The sequence below is a fragment of the Nannobrachium achirus genome (assembly GCF_963921795.1).
Source record: "Nannobrachium achirus genome assembly, chromosome: 11".
NCBI lineage: Eukaryota > Metazoa > Chordata > Actinopteri > Myctophiformes > Myctophidae > Nannobrachium > Nannobrachium achirus.
The window spans coordinates 13824238-13846583 of NC_137820.1; the positions used below are offsets into that span (position 1 = coordinate 13824238).

The following is a 22346-nucleotide window of genomic DNA, read 5'->3' on the forward strand; positions in this document are numbered from 1 at the left end:
CTACCCTCCCATGACCAGGAAACTTTCCTTTTCTGAGAAATGAGAAATGAGGATGACACATTTTGCACATTGTGAGCTCATCATGTGGATTTTTCTTTTCCTCTGTTCGAGCAAATATATCGATACCCTGAAGAGATTATATCCTGTTTGTAGGGATGGGATGTGATAATTATTGTTTCACTCACAATAATCGTATCATGGAGATTTAAATGTATCGTGAAAGTTATCCTCTGTCATGCACTGGGATCAATTCTTTCACCTTAGGGATGGACATCGGTATCGGCCAATATAAAAAATCGGCAGGTATGATATCAAACCGGCCGAATCGGTGATCGGCAGATCACTGACATAAAACCGGTTTTATGCCAATTGTGTCTATGGCACTGCACAGCATGATGCTCTGGTCCTGTGACTAAAGTAAACATTAGCAAGTAGCAGCCAGTCTACTTAGTGGCAGCCTACATAATACAGATGGTGCTGATTACTGCAATGTAAGGATATATTCCATAATCCTGTGTCAATGTCGTCTCCAAAAAGAAGGAGAAAAAAAACAGACGGTCATATTAGACTGGATATTGTCTGTGTTTTTGGATATTGTACTATTGTGATTGATTTGGCATTAGTGTTCTTCTAGCTTATTGGTACTCAAATTGAAGTATGTCTTGTAGGCCTACTTGGCCTGAAAAAAGGGTATTTGAGCAACCCTATTTTCTAGTTCTTAGCTAAAGAAATCGGTATCAGAAAAATCGGTTTTGGCAGGTCAGACCTTCATAAAACCGGAGGATCGGTATCGGCCAAGAATTTTGCAATCGGTCGGTTCGGTCCATCTCTAATTCACCTTTTATTTGCCAAGCTGTATTTTATACCATCTATAATTGGTAAAACGGACCTGGAAATAACGTACTTGATACAGTCTTTTTTTCACTCTCTACCAAATCTCTTTGCCAAAAAATAGCTGATCTACAAGCTCACAAGCGATGTGAGCGATAATCAGACAATTGCGTTAATATCGTAAATCGCACAATAATCGTGACATGAAATGTTCATATCGTTCCGTCCCTGCCTGTTAGTGGTGATAGATAAATGTTATTTAGGAAGTGGGTTCCATCTGTGTTTTACTGTGATCCTATCATTCACGCCTATACTCTTGTTTCTGTCACAAACCATACAAGTTTGAATGTAAATTTGATGAAAATACAAAATAGAAATGTATGAGTCATCACTCCACTGTTGAATTGAATTCAGTGTGTTGCCAGGCGAGTGCAAAATGTTTGACACAAGAAATAATCAACTTATTTCAGCACAAAATGTGCACAAACGAATAGATGCCTAACATATCGTCACTGTCAGGCAGAAACCTCGTATCTCCAAGTTTCACATTTGTATGTTTTTTTGCAAAGTAAAGCCCTGCTTCATCATACAAGGCCTTCGCACAAAGGTAGTGAAAACAGCAGATCTACAAGCACACAACGCCTCGCACCGCGAGGCGTTGTGTGCTTGTAGATCGGCTGTTTTCACTAGTTTAAATCATTTTTAAAATGATAAATGCAAAACGAACGGTTTTGGACATACAAGGTTTCCACCCGACAACGACGATATACTTAGCAAATGTGGAGGCACAGAATAGAAATCAGGAGTCAGCTTTGCATCAAACAAATATAACCACGTTTATTTTCAAAGTATAAAATATCACACTATAAAGGCCACTTTTCAGGGTAAATCAACAACCTATTTTTTCCTTTTTTGTTTTTGAAACATTTACACAGAGAAATACCAAGCCCCTCTCTGGCGGTCTCGCGTACTGTCCAGCTCTGTGGCGAAAACAAACAACTTGTTCTACTTTTGACCACAGAAAAAAAAAAGTAGTTGGCAAAGATTTCTAATAATTTACTTGATAACAGGAAATGGCAGGGGCTCGAGAATTCCTGATTTTTTTTTTTTACATCCTTTATAGAGGATCCAGGTGTTCTGAGCGGTTCTCTAACGTTAGTGATAACCAGCATACACACAGTGAAATCCAGAGCGTTAATTTAACTCTGACTGAAAGTGTCACAGCTAACCACATTAACCCTAGTGCCCCTGTATTGGGCAGATGTTAAAAAATATCATTTTTTTTTCTTGTTTTTCTTGTTTTTTTTTCTTGTTCCAAAAATACCCGATCTACAAGCTCCCAACACATTGTGAGCTCGTAGATGTGATATTTTCACTGTTCGTCGTACGGGAAAGTATATAGGGCTTAAGTGGTTAAATAAACAGTCCGGATTTGACTGTGCAGGCACAGCTTGACTTTACAGGCACTGTTTGCCTTCTACTGGTAGACTCCAAAGATACGTGCAGTTCACATTCTTGACAATGGCACCAGTCAGGCTAGCATCCCCCTGTGGAGCGAGCACCCCCCCTCCCCCCAATGTGGAGCGAGCGTCCTTCTCGCTTGTACAAGTGGAACAACTCGTAGCCTAGACCTCGCCATCACAGGCCGTTTTGGCTCACCGCACTTCTTGTGAGGAGTCCTGGGAATTTTATGTGTTATCATTCAAGATCCCTGCCCCTCTAAGCTTGTGCCCACCTGAGGTAGAACAGTTGTACAAAAAAAAAGAAAAAAAAAAAAAAAGATTTATGTAAGTATACAAATGAGTAACAGTCACATCAATAAACTTAAAGAGTGTGGGGTCATGTGGAGGAAAAAAAGGATATCACACTCCACCCAGATATTCACCGCAACTAAATGGAGATCACTGACACGTCTGAATATCATTCTGAAATGTTCCCTCCCAACACATGCCATCCTTTTCCCTTTTCAGGCAAAATGGCTGTTGCACAGATACTTCAACATTATGACGATGCATCTACCAGCGAGAGGAAAAAACTCGATTCACTTTGTAGAGTCGCCAAACAAAGCCGTGGCCATGAGGATCTCATCATGTGACTTTTTTTTGCCCCTCCCTCTCACACACGCACACACGCACGCACGCGCACACACACACACACGCACGCGCGCACACACACACACACACACACACTAATCAAGAGTGCAAAAACAATTTAAAGAAAGAAGAAAAGGGAACTTTGTCAGAGAGGGCTCTTTCTCACACATGAGTTCATGTACACTGACACCTCCTTCCATGTTCAAACCACCTTGTCCCTTATGAAAGCGCCTGTCTCTCGAAGGCTGGAATGGACTTAAGTGAGCTGACTGGCTCCCCGGCAGACTAGGCAATGTTGGGCTGGGATGGGGCACCGAGCCCTCCATAAGCATTAAGACCAACTATGGTCCATCATGTCCCCTGTCCCCTTGCGCGTGATGATGCTCTCTGTGGACTTCAGCAGTCTCTCCAGACAGGGCGCATTGATTTTGCCCAGTGGCGGAGGGCCCCTGGGTATGGAGTCCGTCTTAACACGGCTGTCCGTAGTAGTGGAGGACACAGCGCTGTCCTGCGTTAGTTCTCTGTCTCTTGGGGGCAGCAGATGCCTGGGGCCAGCCTGGGCCTGCTCTGCGGTGGGGGAGCAGATGGGTGATGTGTGGAGCCACTTCATGTTACTGGCGGAGTAGGCTCCGGGGGGAGTGAGGTCGGTGACTCTCAGGGCCTTGGCAGTCACTGGAAGGAGACTAACCTGGACAGGGCTCACTGCTCCACTGGACAAAGCCGTGGTCACCGGAGACAGCTGTGGAGAGAACATGAACTACAAGTTACTCTGTGCTCTGTGTCCACTCCATGCCACATTTGTTTCATTCGCTGATATACAATATGGGCATTAGGGATGGGTATCGTTCACCTTTGAATCGATACGATACCTTTTTCGATACCTGGGAATCGATACGATACCCTTTTCGACACCATTTTCGATACTTTTTATTTAAGTTTAACTTCAACACAGAAAGAGTGGTGACTCGCTGGCTGCTGCGGTAGAGCAGAGGTGATGATGATCACACAGTGTGGCGGAGCGGAGAGTATAGACGTTGGATAATCATCATAATAATAAACATTATAGGCTATTTTTGGCTATTTTCCACAGTAACGTGTGTAGCCTACTAAAGCAGTCATTAAACTCTCAGTAGCCCAACTGTTACAGATGCGACCGGCCAGGGGTGCGTTCCAGAGTATCGAAACGAGGTATAGTTCGTTTTTACATGAACCGATACCCGATAGTATCGACGTCATGCGATCGATACCATTAAAAGTATCGCAGACGATACCCATCCCTAATGGGCATATACTTCTATTTAGGTACATGAAATTATTAGCTTTAGAAAGGCAAGCCAAAAATAGCCACAGGATTAAATTCCCACATGCTAGATAAAGAGGAATGTTCCATGATTCCTCCCTCAGATCCTCCTGACCTTTCTTACCACCCTGTGATGCAAATTACTGTTTCTTCTGTCATTGTTCTTGGTGAACTTGAGACTGATGTCATTCGTACAACTGTAAAAATATACTTTTAATCCTTTCCTCCCTGCACCTCTGTGGCCATGTGATCAAAGAATAAACAATACTTCAGTTCTTCCTTAGAAGTGAAGTATGACACCTTATACCTATCTCAAAGAACTCTTGGTCTTTACCTTCGGTTTCTTGGATGGAGTAGAGTCCTCTGTCTGGGTTGGTGTGTTGGCATGTTGGTCTCTGGGTTTTACATTGGGGAACCAGCTCTTCAACATTTCTTCCATTTTAAGAATGATGTTGACATATTTCTCCCTGAAAGGAGATTGAAGTAGCAATTTAGAACAGTATTTACCACTTCCTCTATACCAGTGGTTTTAAAAACGCTCAGACGGAAAGAATCACCCAAATGCAGGGAATATACTGTTCATTCAAAGAGTATATTTCATGCAGGCGTAGTCATTATCCAGTCCACATCCCCCAAATCCTTTTTTGCAGGTACTGGAGTTTGTAGCTAAACTCTATTGAGAAGAACAAAAGACCACACACTGCTTCTGATGCCCCCAAGATTTATTCACGCAATATTTTGCATTCAAGTCTTCATTATGTCAAATCTTTTCGTTCTTTTCAAAAGATTTTACCCGATGAAGACTTAAGTGTTGAAACGTTGCATATATACATACATTTTTGGGAGCATCAGAAGCAGCTGGTTAGGTATATTTCACACACGTTTCACGACCCACACGTGGCAAGGTGTGCTAACGGTTCTCCTTCGTCTCTAAAAATAAACGCCTAAGCCCGCAGCGGTCTCTAACAGCATCATAGCGAAAATAAACTAGCAGCGGTGACGCAGGCTTCATTGGAGGTGGGCAGGGAGAGGTGCCCATTAAAACCCCCATCCTTCCAAAACCAGATGGCTGGTGGGGATTATTCAATGTCATATGATCAGCAACCTTCCCCCTTCACCCCACTCGGAGCATGTTAAATTCATGTGATAGATTATCCACAACAGCGACTGCTAAAGAAGTCACTTTGATGCCATCCACCACTGTGTCACTGCAGGGGTTGCCAACTGGCGACACGGGGGGAGGAGTCAGAGGGGAGGGGTTATTCTGCTACCACTGTCTGTCTGTCTGTCTGTCTGTCTGTCTCTCTGTCTGTCTGTCTGCAGGAGCAGGCTGCCACACCCACTCTTTGTCTTATGGGGGGAACAGCTGGTAGGTAGGACTCTGATTAGCCTGAGCCATATTCAGCGCCTTATCTGGCATCATTGTGCCTAAGCCTTCATACACTCACGCAGGGACGTGCTGGGCCCCTGATTCAGCCCGGGAAAAAGAGTTGTAGAGGCCCTCATTGCGCGCTATATAGAGAGAGATCTCTCTCTCTCTATAGCGCTGCTGCTACTCAAAGATTTGCCATTTCAGATCGTGACAAGCCAGTGGGACAATTTTAATGAGTTATATTTCGTCGTTGTCGGGTGGAAACCTTGTATGTCCAAAACCGTTTGTTTTGTATTTATCATTTAAAAAATGATTTAAACTAGTGAAAACAGCTGATCTACAAGCACACAACGCCTCGCGGTAGATCAGCTGTTTTCGCTACTTTTGTGCGACGGCCTTGTATGATGAAGCAGGGCTTTGCTTTGCGAAAAAATCTACAAATTTGAAACTTGGAGATACAAGGTTTCTGCCCGACAGTGACGATTTACTTTGTTGGCCGCCCAGCCCCCAAAATGGAACGAATGAACCGGCCGTTCGGGAATTGTCCCGCTTTTCCCAATGGCCAGCACGTCCCTGACTGTCTGCCCTATAAAACGCATGGCAGGCCTCGCGGTACCCCTCTACCAACAGCAACATTGGACAGTCTAAAATGTAAAAATACTACAATGAAAAAAATCGTGAAAACACACACGATACACAACCATATAAACTCAGATATTAACCAGGCATTATGTTACCTCCCTGGCGAGGCTGCTATCAGGCACCAAGAGGTGGCTCTGGCTGCTGTGTTGGCAAAGGCCTGCTCCACATTCTCCAAATACAAGGGAGATGATGTGAAATGAGTTAAATCCTGAATAAACCAGCTTGCCTTGTGAGCAGTGATTTATATTAATTAAGTTAACAAGAAATGTTCAATACACAACGTTGTCGTCAATTTGTACAACTCTAGGTTATTGGGTGGAGGTGGCCCTTCACCTGGTCACATGGTAGGGTCATGTGTTCTGGTCTAAGTGTACCTGCTGCTGACTAAACCTAGTTGGATGTTCCTCTGATTCTGACAAGCTCACAGATCTTGAATCAACAGATACAACCTATTTGCACAAGAGCCAGATACTGTACATGTAAACTTTGCAGCACCGAACAGGGAGCAGGTTCGCAAGTGCATAAAATAACAGCAACTCTGCAACAGCAAGAATCATCTATGTCACATACAGTATGGCACCAAACACAGACCTCATGTCATTAGGTGCGCATCCCGCATCAAAAACTCATTCAAGTCGCCCAGTGACTCATTCATGTCATGGTCCTGGTGTCCCGGGGATGCGCCTCCATTGGAGTCCATGTTAAAATAATCGACCGGGTCGCGGTAAAAGAAAAACATTTTAAAATTCCACAGACACCACCATTGTTCATGGGTGAAAGCATCCTACTTTACCCTACGTTAACACAAATAAAATCCACGTAGAAAGTCTTAAACAGGCGATAGAAACGTCAATGTTTTGATTCCACCGACATCCGACGCCATTTTGCGCGCCCGAATTCATTAGGGGCACATGTTTTAGTAGTTTTAGTAGTTCTAAGTTCAAACATTAGCCAAATTGTAAAATAAATATAAGAAATAGGCAAACATTTTGAAAATAGCCGATCTACAAGCTCACAGCGCTCGAAAACATTGTATTGAGGACTCATAAAACTTTTCTGGGACCCATTTGAATGACCACCTGTGGATCCCGGGACCCATTATATTGAAAACCTAGTAACATCACTGGACCTCCATCTCACCATATGTGTACCAAATATCTGTATCAAGCCACTGTGGTACATTCGTTACCATAGTTGCTACATAGGGGTGTCGCACCAAATTCTGGGCCCTGGGTACAAGGATTCACTGCGGGCAGTGAATGGGACCAGATTATTACACATTATTTTGTGCTTTAACTATTGAAAAATTGCAGATATACAAGCTTGGTGCCACGCTGCGAACTTGTAGATCTGCTATTTCTTTTAAATCGTGAAAATGTGTCTTTGAATATTTCAAATCCTTCTAAAGTTTTTAAAAAAACCTATGTTTCTATGTCAGTGGTGCTCAAACCTTTTCATGTGACGGACCCCCCAAATGATATGTATTTGGCCAAGGACCCCCATCTCAAAATATTTAGTTCCAGGGACCCACCAGAAGCAAAATTTGAGTTAGAAATGTTCGCTTAAAAAAGATGTGCACACATTTTCACAACTTTAAAAAAAATAGCAGATCTACAAGCTCATAGCATAGCAGACATAGCAGACATACATAGCAGACATACAAGCTCACAGCGCGGCACTCGGTGCCGCGCTGTGAGCCTGTATGTCTGCTATTTTTCAATAGCTAAAAGTATAAAATAATTAAGGCCACCTTGGGCCCTAGTCCCACTTTTCCCCCGCTTGTGACGCCCCTGTTGCTACAACAAACGAAAGTACAGAACATTGAAGCAGGTAAGAGAGACTCTGACTGGGAGTCACAGTGAGTCACTTACCCCATACAGGGGTTTTGCAGGACACCCATGATCCGCTGAATCCTGTCCATGGCTACACTCTCCTGGAAACTGCTGAGTCCTGTGAAAGAAGCAAAGAGTTTGACCGTGAGCCGCTTGCATTATCTTGACAGCAGGGCAGAGTCTGTACAACAGATGGGTTCCTCTGTGGCATATGCATGTGTGAGGTGGGGGCACGCGGGGGGGCAGACTCTGTCTCTCTGGCCAGGAAGTGTGGGGTCACCCAAGGCCTTGAGCTTGACAGGGATCCCAAAAATAACCACTTTCAGAGCATGTTTGAACATGCTGCTTTGAGCACAGAGACTCCATGTTGAGGGAGCCAGCTAAAACACACTTTACAGGCCTTGCAGCCTTTACACTGCATATATTCAGCTGCGAGGCTCTGGTATGTTCACACCTCTCTCTGCCTAGACATATCCAGAGTGTCTAATTTATGGGAGAAACTGAAGTGTGACTTCAAAGTGATTTCTCACTATTGGTATGGGGAAAAAAAGATAGGTTTTCTGTGAGTTTTAATAAGTGAACCAGTCTGAGGCCTGAGGGGGCATGTTGAAACTGTGTGGTTACCTCTACACACTATGCACGCCTTTAAGCCTCTATTCTAAAATATAGACAAGTCACACACAAAAGGAAATTCTTGTGGTTACATGATACTCGACACCCAACAATAGACGCCTCAGACATCTTTCTCTCAAATCTCATGGGAGAGATTTTCTATCAAAGAGTGGCAGACTGTCTATCACTCTCAGAAGAAAGAAGAGGAGACCAACACAGAGAGAAAGAGACAGAGAGAGACAGGCGGACAAGCAGAAAGAATGGGACAGAGACAGAAAGACAACAATCTAGGTGCATGTACAGAAAAATGGTGTTGTAGAGTATGAAAGAACACAATGAAAAGAACCCCCCCCCACCCCACACACACACACACACACACACACACACACACACAACAAAAAAGAGATTAAAAAATGGTTGACTTACGTTCTCTGTACCTTCCCGAACGAAGCCCATTCAAGATCAATGACAGTGGGTGAATGTAGCATTGCAACTCCATGCACTAAAACACACAAAGGGGCATTATTGTAGACATGTAGCACTGTCAAAATAAGAAATTAAAATGAAAGAAAAGGAAACATTCAGAAGCTGTTCACTTTTTAATGATGGACATTAAGTCAGCATTCACAAACTGTCTATTGCACGTGTAAATGTTGCTCAACATGAATTAGGTCACCCTTAACGCTCCTTTTATCACGACCATGTACACATGATGCTCTACTCTGTAGTCACCAATTCTTTAGAATGTTAAGAAAGTGTGACTAATTTTAGAGCATGGATGGGAGGGACTCTTTACTGGAAAAAAGTGTGAGCCATTCTCTCAGTCCCGCAGGGAAGCTAATCTGGGTGACAGGGCACAGCTTTTGCTGACATTATCAACCTCCGGTGGCAGATAAACATGAGTCACAGAAGTCCTCCTCACCTTGTTAGTAAAAACATGGTCTTTCTCAGACTCGGTGGAAATGAGCAGTCGATCCCTGCGCTGCCCCGCAGGGCTGTGAGACCTCTTCAGTGCATGCTGGGTGGGTTTCCCATTTGATCTCTCCCCTTGCTGTGCGTTAGACAGTCCTCTGGCATTAGCGTCCTGTGAGTCTGTGTAGCGGGAGGGCAGAGTCCCCCGGCTAGAGGCCTTTCTCACTTCGCTACAGTCGCGGCCGTCGTCCTCCAGCTGTCTGCGGAGCAGCCAGCCACGGTTGGGCGGGCCCGGGCATGGGGGAGTGCTGGTGGGGGGCGGGGAGCCCCCCTCGGTCTGCTCGGGTCTTCCAGTGCAGTCGGGCTCCCGCTCGCTCTCGTCGTCCTCGTTGTCACTCGCCAGCCAGTCGATGGAGTTGTCCGAATCTGTGGCAGACATCCTCAGCCGCAGGTTCTAACCAACACTGACCATCACTGACCTGTCAAAGGGGAGGGCATTGTTACTACATGGTTAAAGGAGTAAAAAAGAAAAAAGAATCCCTATTCCCTACCCTTTACCTCTTGATAAGTATACATACAATCCAGAAGGTGATGGATATTAAAGCAGAGAGACAGCACAGCAGGGTGCTGTATATGTTGAGCAGCTGGTGTCAGTGAAATGCAACTGCTGGCATAACCACTGACCTGTGCCTTTTTCCAGCCACAACACCTGAGCGAGTAAACACAGCCTGGCAGCCAGTCATCAAAAGCAAACACTAAACGCCATTCACACCCATAGCAGTCCCGTGTCGTCCCCGGCGACGCACGCACGCAGCAACGTTTTCCCCCGACAAGGAATTCAGTGTGGATCCTTGTGGGTGGGAATTAAGTCTTCGCCCACAAATCTCTACACGGTACTTTGCATGTAAACAGACCCTGCCATGTGTGGAACAAATACATGCCTTTACGCGTTTTTCGACATCACTGTGAGGCTGAATATCTCGTCACCACACGGCCCTCTCAGGTGGCTTGCTGGCCACCACCTCTGCACACATCCATAAACAATGTTAAGCTTGTTTATTCAGACTGACACAGAGTCTGCCAAAGATAACCACCTCTGACTCTGAACAACAGACATGTCATCCATCCACATACTGTATGAGAAAGGTGGCTATGAAAAGATATATCTCTTTCTGTACAGTATAGGTGCAAGGGCAGTAAAAGCATCACACATTCTCCATAAACACCAGAATGCATTTCTAAATAACTTGAAGGATCTAAATTGCACATACACTATATGTCATGTCTGTCCCCTTGCCAAATGTATCAGTTCGGTTCTCTTTAGTCCTTTGTCTTAGGAGTGCTATAGCAGCTGATGTTATTGATGAAGTGGAGGGTGCAGAGCAGGGCCTTAAGCTCAGATTTGACTCATTATAGACTATTAAATATAAATGGCCGATGTGCACAAAAAACACATATCTTAGTGTTTGTTGTTACGGTTTATAACTAGCTATCAAAACCACAGCTGCCCGGCAGCTCTACTGGAAACAAAAGGCGAAAGGCAGGTGTACTGTAGGCTTATAAACTGGGAGTCATGAGAACCCGGACTATCATAGCTCTATATCCTGTGTTTGTTCAAAAACATCCCTTTCCATCTTTTGTAAGAAATAGCAGGTTTTTAATAATTCATGTGTCCTCATGCAAAGGTGAGACTGTTCTACAACCTTCCTCTCACAGACCTAAAACAAATATAGCAGAAAACCAAATGGCGCAGATCCCTTCAGCACATAAAAAGTACTAATATAAATTGTGCACTATATTCACCCGAGGTTTTTTTTAATATAGATTACTGTTCATGTTGAAAGGGAGACATAATTGTATTTCACCTCGACTGGCCCAAACACAGCACACATCCGACTCAAGTATAGGCTACATATTTGCTGCTATTATGGCCCCGTTTTCCATGTTATGAGCCAAACGAGGTAGGCTATAAGACGTTGATGAGATACACCAGGTAGGCTACACATTTACAATGTAGGAGTAGGACTATATCTTGTTATAGCTTATTACAACAACAACACACATTCGTGTCTCGTGTCGGCATCACCTGTGTAGGTGGGGCACGTTTTTCATTATACAGCCGCGTTGCCCACAATTCGGATTCCACAAAGAAGATGCCAAATATAAAGTGAAAGAATAGTTACATCATAATTATAATTCACTGAGGATAAAAAAAGGAGAACGAAATCACTAATATCCGTCCTTCGTATCCATTTAGAGCAGGAGCATAGCACGAGCAGCCACCCCCCAAAAAAACATCTTCCCATGATCAGACAGAATAAATTCAGCAGCCTAGGCTGTAATAAAGTATCGTGTTAAATACGCAAAAAAAGAGTCCCTTCCATGAGCTATATTTACACTCGTTTGCGCACAGATATATGTCTAAACTATGCCACAACTACGCCAAATTCCTTTATTATCCACAATCCTTGGCTTTTACGCACACACACCAGGGGGTTCCCAAAGCTAAACGAGTGATGGTTAGGATTTAGGATTGTCTAAACTGGGTCTGTAAACTCCCGAGAGTGTACAATCAGAACCAAATGGACCTATAATAAGTTAAACAGATCAGGGTCCCAGAAATAACCAGGAGGACTGTAGGCTACATTTTGCACACATACACAAAAAAAGAAAATCTTCCAAAAGACAGAATCACTGATGACCTACCTTGCCGGGGATGGATGTGTGTGGCGTGTGTCTTTGTTCAGTGGTGTAATAATCCAGACACAGCAGTGAGGCAGGCAAGGCTGATCGCTGATGTGATGCGCGGTAGCTCTACGTGACGAGCGTATGGAAGCGTAGCAGTGAGTGTGTGCGCGTGTGTGTGTGTGTATGTGCGTGTGTGCATGTGTGTGTGTGACTATATGGAGGAGCGCAGTGGAAGCAGCAGCGCTGCAATGGAGCGCCTCCTCCTCGGTGATGTAAAGTAACTGAGTAAATTTAACACTTTTACTGAGACTTAAGTACATTTTTGAGGTATTTGTAATTTATTTTAGCGTTTCCCATTTCCAACACGTTCACTTAATTAGTTCTACTCCACTGCATCTCGGATTCAAATGTTTTTTTTACTCCACTACAATTAATTTGAACACTTTATAGTTATACTATTGTAGATTTTGATTATTATGACACAACATACAGTACATTAACCACTTCAGTCCTATATAGGCTAGATTTGGGGGCATTTGAAAATTGCTCACAGTGAGCTTGTAGATCTGCTATTTTCAATTTTTTTTTCTTTTTTTTTCTTTAAACTTGAAATGGGACATTCATTCTGCACAACGAACGAGTAGGCTATACTTTTACTTTCGAGTACATTTTGATACCAAAAGGCCTACATTTCTACTTTTTACTCAAGTGCATTTTGAAATCCGGGCTTTTACTTGTAACAGAGTATTGCTACATTGTAGTATTGATACTTTTACTCAAGTAAAACAAATGTGAGTACTTTTTTTCCACCACTGCTCCTCGGCGGCCCCGTGTTGCTGCTCCCAGGGCAACGTGTCTGGACGGGGCGGGCCTACAGACCGCGGCCGCCCCGATTGGCTCTCGGAGCGGGGCGCCCGGCCAATGGACGCGGCCTCCGCGCGCCCAGCTCTCCCGATAGGGCGACGCGCACTTGCATATTCAAATGATATGTAAATCACGCAAACACGTGGACACGCGGGGTCGGTTTCATTTTCAACAGCTGTGCTAAAAGTCATTTTAGGACTGGTTTTGGTCACAGAGGAGGGGGCATTCATCTTCCCGTGTGTCGTTTTTTGGGGCGATGTCTCACTTGTGGCATGCGAGTGAGGTGGCCGAGCTGCAGTAAAGGCACTGTCAGCAATTTGTATTAATTCAACAGATGAAACCGTTTCCAAATGTTGTGTTTTTCACATTTATATCAGATTGCAAAGGTTATATTTTAGGGTTATAGTCTATTTATGTTGTATTTGCCTTCTAAACGCATTTATTGAGTTAACACAGCTTAGCTCTTGTCTGATTGCCAAAACAAAAAACCCTAAGGATGTGTTTCCAAGTGGTTTTTAATTTAATTTAATTTCAATTAATCATGGCAGTGAAATACATTATCTTCCAAATCGGCACGTGAAACGTCATACGCTCACTATGTACTGTATACCTACACACACCAACAGAACGTGTCACATGCAGTGTGTGACGCTTCAGTCTCTCCACACTGAACTGTTTTTCTTTTCTTTTTTTTCAGTGAGTCAGTGATGATGGTAAACGCGTGAGGAAACGCTATTGATGATGACTCACAGAGACCGTGGCTGCCTGGAGGGCGAGGGAGGGGAGAGAGAGAGAGAGTCCTGCAAAAAGATCCAGACGAGACATTCTTGACCTCACCTGAGCCGTGAGTCACAAACAAACAAACTCCAAACTGGATCACATGCATCTGGGTGACACACACTCACAAACAAACAGCCCCCACCCCATCTAAATTGAAAAACACATTTCTACTCAACTTTCTATTCTAACTCTCTCTCGCTGAAGCATTCTTCCGCTCCTCAGAGAACTTTGGCCTTCCAGGAGAATCGGGCACATGTGCACTGTGGCATACAGAGTCAGAGCACAGCCCCAGACGGCTTAACAACTGTCTGAAAACATGTATGTCCTTTTAAAATACAGTAGGCCCTTCTTGGGGCGTCCTCTACACCTTCCTATAATGAGCAAGTTCCATCCAATTTACGAAGGCCTCGCTTAATTGCAGCCCGGTTACTCTTAAGAGAAAGATTCTATGGCTGCACTGTGGTCAAGTGATCATAGGGAGGCATAATGTGGTTGCTTGTGTTTTTATGTCCGGCTGTCAAAGTGACTAACAGGCAGAAGAGATAGAGGTGGGGGTTGCGAAAGCGGACCAGGGCCCTCAGTTCTGGTCAGTGGAGACGATGGGTGCATTTACTCACATCCTGCTGTGAAGAATCACTGCGCCGGTGGAGCCAGGCATAGACATATTGCCCATGCTGGTGACTGTCCTGCTGGGATGGGGAGTCTGTTGTAGAATCAACAATGTGCTATTAACCTATAACGGAGCCTGAAAGTGGTCTCCTGGTGGGGACTGAGTGTAGCGAAGTTTGTGGATTAGAGCAGTGTTTTTCAACCACTGTGCCTGAGGACCTTTGGTGTGCCCCTGAGAAGGGTCAAGTGTGCCCCTAGAAACTGCTTGAAAGCCAGTATTGTATTTATCATTTTAAAAATGATTTAAACTAGTGAAAACAGCCGATCTACAAGCACACAACGCCTCGCACCGCGAGGCGTTGTGTGCTTGTAGATCTGCTGTTTTCACTACTGCTGTGCGACAGCCTTGTATGATGAAGCAGGGCTTTACTTTGCGAAGAAACATACAAATGTGAAACTTGGAGATACAAGATTTCTTCCCGACAGTGACGATATTTACACCCCCGTTTATGTTGGTGTGCCCATGGATTCTTGGGACATGAAAAGTGTGCCCATGCAGAGAGAGATTAGAGATCTGGAAAACGAAATTCTAGTGCCCCCCAAAATCCATGTCCTCAGTGAACCCCACCCACCCCTACGCCACACATACACCACCCCACCACCACCAGACAGAAGTCTTGTGTACTTCCTTCTGCTTCCTGTCATTTCCTCTTTTTGTCTTCAGGGCTTCTCTGTCATTGTGATATACGTCACATCAAAGGACAGGAAAGCATGAAGAAGTGTCTTCATCAAAGAGGTACAGTATAAGTCAGGAACGTGTAGCTAGGGTACTTATTGTACGGGCCCGGTGAAGGCCAGTGTATGTGTCCTTATATTAACATCAAAGTCCCATCTGTTACATCTGCCATCAAACCAACAACAAACGTTGAAGTATACTTGAAATACCTAATGTTAGGTCATTACCGAACGAGGGGGAGCGTCTCGCTGTTACTACGTGTCATCTTTTCGACTCCCAAACCTAACCCTTACCCTAACCTCCATGGGGTGAGTCGCTAACCCTCCCGACGCTCCGTTGTCGAAATGATGACACGTAGTAGTAGCAAGATTTCACCCCGAATGAGTGCCTTTTCTCCAGAACGTTTCCACTGACTAGAGGCATGTGTAATGGGATTTTATTTTATTATATTATATGTTTATGTTTTATTTTTTTGGACCATGTAGTTTTGGACCATGCAGTATACTTAGCTGTCATCTTCTACTGTTCTAACTGAAATTACAGTTTCTTTGTATCAACACTATTGGTCTCCGTCCCTCTGGAGTATTATCTCCTATAACACAAGACCTAGGATGACCAAACTTGGTATATGGTTACACCTATAGAGAAGGTGGTGTGTCATGTACTGAAAGTGGGTCGATGACTCAATGTCACTCACCCTAAAAACCCCAGTCACAATAACCGCTATGTTCAGTGGAGGGACTATGGATTGCCCTGGCTTGCACTTCGCCTTGTTTTGTTGTTCTTTTCTCTCTTTATTTTTGTGAAATCACACATACCAATCTGTTCAATACATCTGTGTTAAACCTTTGGTTGTCATACAGACACGGGGAGGAAACTACACTATGGACCCGTAAGGTTCCATGCATGTACAGCTTCAGTTACAAAGCAAAAGTATGCATTTGTTAGAATCTTCTTAAATGGTTTGAATTTAAATCGAAAAGGTTTAAACATTTCAATTAATTGATAGTTTTGCATGGGAGCTGTACGTGTGCAGAGCTACCCTTGCCACGCTTTTCCTATGTGTTTGCAGGCTAGCACTTCTCCGCTTCAGCTGTTCCATTCACACATCACAGACCAAAAAAAAAGGCAATTTTCTGTCTTTTGACTCTTTTCACACACACGGATAAAGGTACTTGGTTCACAAAGACAGATCTTTTATGCTCACATTCCTCTTGTCAGGGGGGCTAAGATGACTCACACAACAAAATTGGCAATGTATTTTACAAGCTTTTGTCAGAGGCTCACAGATTCAGTGCCTGGCGAGGACGAAATGGCACCCACTTTCATTCATAAAAATTACAGCCGTGTTAAGAGGCACGTAACACACTCATATTCCATCATATAGGAGTGTGGTATAAACATCGGTCCCCAACAAACCTCGTCACACTAAAAAACAGCGAGGCACGTGTATGTGGCGGAAGACTGGAAAGATTTGTTACCACACCTTCCCCTAGGCGGGGAGGAGGCGTGCATCCATTTTGATGTTGCATGTGTGCATAATTCATGAGTCATTATCAAACGTGCGTCTTAAGTCTGTTGGCATTTTGTGTTACGCATCTCATGCACAATTCCTTTTCTTTTTTTGCTATCATGAATAGCAGTTGTAAGCATCTACACTGCAGTGTCTCATCATCCACTGGGCCGGCGCTAACTTGTGGTTTGGTGCTCTCTCTCGCATGCATGAGAGGAGGGGAGGAAAGGAAAAGGGAGGGGAGGGAAGGAGGGAGGGACCTTAAATGACCTTTGTTACTCTATGCATGCCGTATACGTATACAGGGTTGTCTGAGGATATGTGTGTGCGATTGTGGGTTAAGTTCTGTATATGCGTAGTTGGCAGGAGAGTCTGTTTTTGTGCACGCCTTTTTCTGCTGCTGCTGCTGCTGCTGTTGTTGTCCCCATGTGAACTTGTGACTCAACTCTATCAAACCTGGCTGCAGTCCCTGCAGAGTCCACACGAGTTTAGGGCAGGAGTTAAGTACAGCTGTTTGTCCTGAGCTGAGTGCACGCACCGTACCGTGACCCAGTGACTCTAAATCGGGACACCAACGAGGAACCTTTACAGATTGCTGTCACTCAACAGTCAACAGTCAAGTGTTTATCCATTTCTGACTCAGTGAATGCATGTACAAATGTAACTAAACGGGTTACATTTGTACGATCTCATTCTCAGAGCTAAGTCAACCTTGAGGATTTTACCATGCAGCACTGCTCAGCCACACCGGTTGGGGTGGGGGGCTGTTCATAAAACTATGTTCAGGGGTGTCGCACCAAATTCTGGGCCCTGGGTACTTTAACTATTGAAAAATAGCAGATGTACAAGCTCACAGCGCGGCACCGAGTGCCACGCTGCAAGCTTGTAGATCTGCTATTTGGGAAAAATCTTGAAAATCTGTGCAACTCTTTGAATATTTCAATTCAAACATATTTTTTTTTGAAAAACCTATGTTTCTATGTCAGTGGTGCTCAAATTTTGTCATGTGAAGGACCCCCAAAATGATATGTATTTGGCCTCGGACCCCCATCTCAAAATATTTAGTTCCAGGGACGCCCCCCAGAAGCAAAATTTGAGTTACAAATGCACTGCACCGAGTGCCGCACTGTGAGCTTGTATATCTGCTATTTTTCCAATAGCTAAAGTATAAAATAATTCCAGGCCCCTCCACCTTGGGCCCTAGTAACTCAGTCCCACTTTTCCCCCCTTTCACCCCTGAATATGTTAACAACAATCAAGACTACAACAGGCAACGTAAACACAGACATGTAACAGTGACAAAATGCCCATCAGACCTGTAAATGCAAGCTGTAACGCTAACCAGTTAGAGCCAGCTTCCTATCCTTGAATAACCCTCTGCATTAGGTGTTGGTGACTGCAGTATTATCTTCTCTGAAATTAACTGTCACGATTTGAGTCCATGGAATTTGCAGCTTCTATAGCACAAAACACCTCTGATCATCACATAAAGATCAAAAAGCATCAGTAAAAGGGGAAAAAAACTCATTGCAACTTCACCACTTTAAGGACACCAATACTAATCCATAATTAGACACATGATGTCTCTTTACTCCTAGTTTTTGGTTAATCCTCAATCTCTTCCCACAAATAAGTACAGATTTATTCATTGTAGGCTAAGTAAAGATGCGGAAATTCTCGTAACCCATTAAGATGAAGACCTATGAGTCCGACGAGTCTACAAATGTCTTCTAAATCCCAACAGTTTTCAGAAAAACCTATGTTGCTATATCAGTCCTGCTCAAACATTGTCAAGGACCTCCAAAATTATATGTATTTGGCCGCTGACCCCCGTCACAAAATGTTTTGTTCCAGGGACCCAGGGAGTTAAAAATATTCACTTAAAAATTATATATTATTATATATCGTCGTTATCGGGTGGAAACCTTGTATGTCCAAAACTGTTCGTTTTTATCATTTAAAGAAATGAACTAAACTAGTGAAAACAGCCGATCTACAAGCACACAACGCACACAACGGTGCAAGGCGTTGTGTGCTTGTAGATCTGCTGTTTTCACTACTTTTGTGCGACGGCCTTGTATGATGAAGCAGGGCTTTACCTCACGAAAAAAACATACAAATTTGTAATATTTTCAATAGCCAAAGTATAAAATAGTAAAAGTGGTTAAACTCTAAAATGACACAGACGTTTTCCCTGTTTTAATGGCTTAACCGTTTTTACATGGCAAGAAGATGAACTCCACTTCTCACACCAATAGTGCACCCACATCTCCTGATATGGCCTCATCCTGTTACTGCAAATGCTAGTCCCTCTGTGAGTTAACCCCACCCACACACAGAAATGTGACTGCTAGTGTGGGCACGCTACAGAGAGAGAGAGAGAAGAGGAGCTAAGTGCCTGTCATGTGAGTGACAAGCTTCAACCAATAGTATTTTGGGCTGCCGTTAAGCGGGTACTGTATGTATGCAGCCAGGAGTAGAGTAGGAGAAGCAATGGGGCAAGGCTTCTCGGAGCATTGCACTGTGTCTTTAAAGGGTTGGACCCTCCCTTTTCCTTCTGTGGCTTCTGGCCCATCCTGCTTCAGTCAGTCACATGCGTCTCTCTCTGAGGGAAAACTCCCTGACCATTTTCCACAGACAGTTCACATGGAGGCAGCTTAGAGAATGTCTGGCAGCGAATCATGATCAAATCTAATCTGTGTGTGGCGTGTGTTTGTGTGTGCGCGTGTGTCTGTGTGTGAGAGCGCGAGTGAGTGTGCATGCCTGCATGTTCACGTGACTTCTTTTTTAAATTTGCTTGGCATGTGTGTGCACATGATCATGAATGTATTTTTCATATTTTGTGTGCGAGCGTGTGTGTGTGTGCGCGCGCACCCGTGTGTGTGTGTGTTTACACTCTCACTAAAGTCTGAACGGCTGCCAGCTCCAGTGACAGTGGGATATCTATCTGCTGGGTGGAGCCCTACATGTGACTGGGGGTATATTTTAACTGGGTTATGTAAGTGCTCCAGCCTGCGGTGCGTGCACAGACGAGGAGGCCTGCTATACCCATGATGCTCACGCTCACCACACGCATTACCTTCGCCGCACATTGGATCATTTTCTTCAGTAGCCTGTAACTTTACCAAGGCCAATACACACAACAACACTGGCTTTGCAATGTCTGTTAGTTTCCACTTGAACCCACTTGAACCCCAGGCCAGCATCCCTATTCTGGGGGGAGACCATTCGCCACAAATAGCCAATCTACAAGCTCACAGCTCGTCTCAATGCAACACGTTGTGAGCTTGTAGATCGTCTATTTTTGGCATTTGGGTTGAAGTGGTTAATGCAGACCCCTTTTTCAGCAGGAGAATACGAAATGCGCCCACCGGGTATGCACAATAATAATAATGGACTGCATTTTTGTAACACTTTTCTAAGCAAGTTTCGAACTCAAAGCACCTTGATGGGAAGTGCATCAAGGTTAGGTGCTGGTGATTTGGTACATTTTAGGCATGGGCTTTGTGTGGTTTAATTAATTTAATTTAAGGTTCGGCACTGTTGGTAATCCCATGAGGTAGTTACATTTAGGATCTGGGGACGGCCTTCATACTGTAGAGTAGACTGTAGTACATGCCTGTTCATTAAGTATTGACATTGTCATCTGGCGTAAGGTAATCTTCACGCCAATGCTGTTAAGCAGTGGTAGAGGCAAGAGCAAGTAACTGTGGCTACTGCAGAAAGTGTGTGTGTGTGTGTGTGTGTGTGTGTGTGTGTGTGTGTGTGTGTGTGTGTGTGTGTGTGTGTGTGCGTGCGTGCGTGCGTGCGTGCGTGCGTGCGTGCGTGCGTGCGTGCGTGCGTGCGTGCGTGCGTGCGTGCGTACATATATACACACAGAGTTTTATTTCTCATAATGTTATGGTAAGCAAAGGCCATTAGTACTAGTGGTTGGCTAGTTGTGTACTTTGTGTGGAACAGCAAGTATATCATTCCACACATTTCTTGATAGGATAACAGACTTCTGACTTGACTCTTGCAGTTGGACACATGATGAGCTGGGTGTCAACAGGCCAGCCGCCAGAACGGCCCACGCTCCCTCTGCTAGCTTTTTTATGTAATCACAAGGAAAATGTCTTCATGTGAAGTCATACAGATTTTTACAATAAGCTACAAACCAAACGCAACTTACCTCATAGATTTGTACCGACAGTGCTTGCTGTTGTCCCAACAACAGCAAGCACATGACCCCATGAAAAAGTGGCTGACCTGTTACTGTCCATATCATTTCACGCACTTAAGCCCTGTCGTCATACAACGAATAGTGGAAATAGCTGATCTAAAAGCTCACAATGTGTTGTATGGTGATGCATTGGTAGTTGTAGATCTTTATTCTTTCTATTTATGTTTTCTTTAGCGGTGCTAACTGCTCCTATGTCTGGCTTTGTGTGTAGGTCCCTATGTCCGTATGAGAATGGAACTCCATGTATGGAGATAACTAACGTCACAGAATGGCCCATACAAGGAGATATGCACGTGTGGCGTGTTTGATAACATGCGAAGTGACGTCGCACAGGTGTTTACATTATGTATGTTATTAGTTAAGACTAGTTAATACACTGATGATTTTTCTGGGAATTATTTACATTGGTGTTTGAATTATTTGTTTCAAAATATACAGAAATGAGCAAACAAAATTTTATTTGAAAGAGAAAAGGCAATTATTTTGTTTACTTTGAAACATGTGAAATGTATTGGTTTACTTTATGGACAAGGCAAAACCAGACTTTCTGAAACAAACTTGCAGAGGTAACGTATAAAATTGGGAAGCCCACCATTAAAATCGCGAAATAGAAACGCTAAGATGGCACTTTAAGTGATGACTAACTTAAGCGCACTGTGTACTCAGCCAAAGGACACATGCCGGAGCTGCTCTTTTACATGTGCTCAAATGAGGCGGTACATGTGTAATGTCAACACACATCCAGCGCAAACCCTCGAATGAGCACGCCTGCAAATATTATGTACATACTGTAAGTGACGTGACATCATTCAGATTCCTCGTCGATTGCGGAACTGGGCCCGGGCGGTGCAGAGGAAACGGGACTAGATGTTCACAACAACGTTGTTCTGATCTGTAAAACGCTGTCACATGAGTTTGAGGGATGCTCCAGGGAGAGAAAGAGAGAGAGTGAGGAAGAAAGAGAGAGTCGCCTTCTCTCAATGAGAAGAGAAGCTAATAAGGGGATTTATCTGTGTTATAGGTTTTTGTAATAATGGGAATGTTTTGGGGATTATCTCAACGTAAGTGATAAGAGGGAACAAATATTTCGGTTTTGGAATATAGACTGACTCTTTAGGAGGGGACACAAAAGTTCTAACGTGCTGTCGACTTGTTAACTCTATCAAAGTTCTACAAACAAAGAGAGTTGAATGAAATTCCTGTCTCCGTGTCTCAGTCATTTCTACTACATCTGAAACTACAAGTTAAGCAAGCATCACTTCAGCGTTACACTAGTAAAGGAAGTCAAACAGAGAGAAATGGGTTATCTTTGGTGAGCGACACAGTTGTAGGACGGTGTA

At 44.0% G+C, this 22346-nt stretch overlaps 1 protein-coding gene across 1 annotated transcript; it reads right to left on the reverse strand.

Moving 5' to 3' along the window:
- Positions 1–1648: 1648 nt before the first annotated feature.
- On the reverse strand, positions 1649–12430 carry ciartb (circadian associated repressor of transcription b). Its single transcript, XM_080736084.1, has 6 exons — positions 12301–12430; positions 9605–10073; positions 9109–9184; positions 8110–8188; positions 4559–4691; positions 1649–3663 (listed from the first exon to the last, which is right to left on the reverse strand). The coding sequence occupies exons 2-6, from the start codon at positions 10031–10033 to the stop codon at positions 3256–3258; spliced, it is 1125 nt and encodes a 374-aa protein (XP_080592210.1). The 5' UTR covers positions 10034–10073; positions 12301–12430; the 3' UTR covers positions 1649–3255.
- Positions 12431–22346: the final 9916 nt, after the last annotated feature.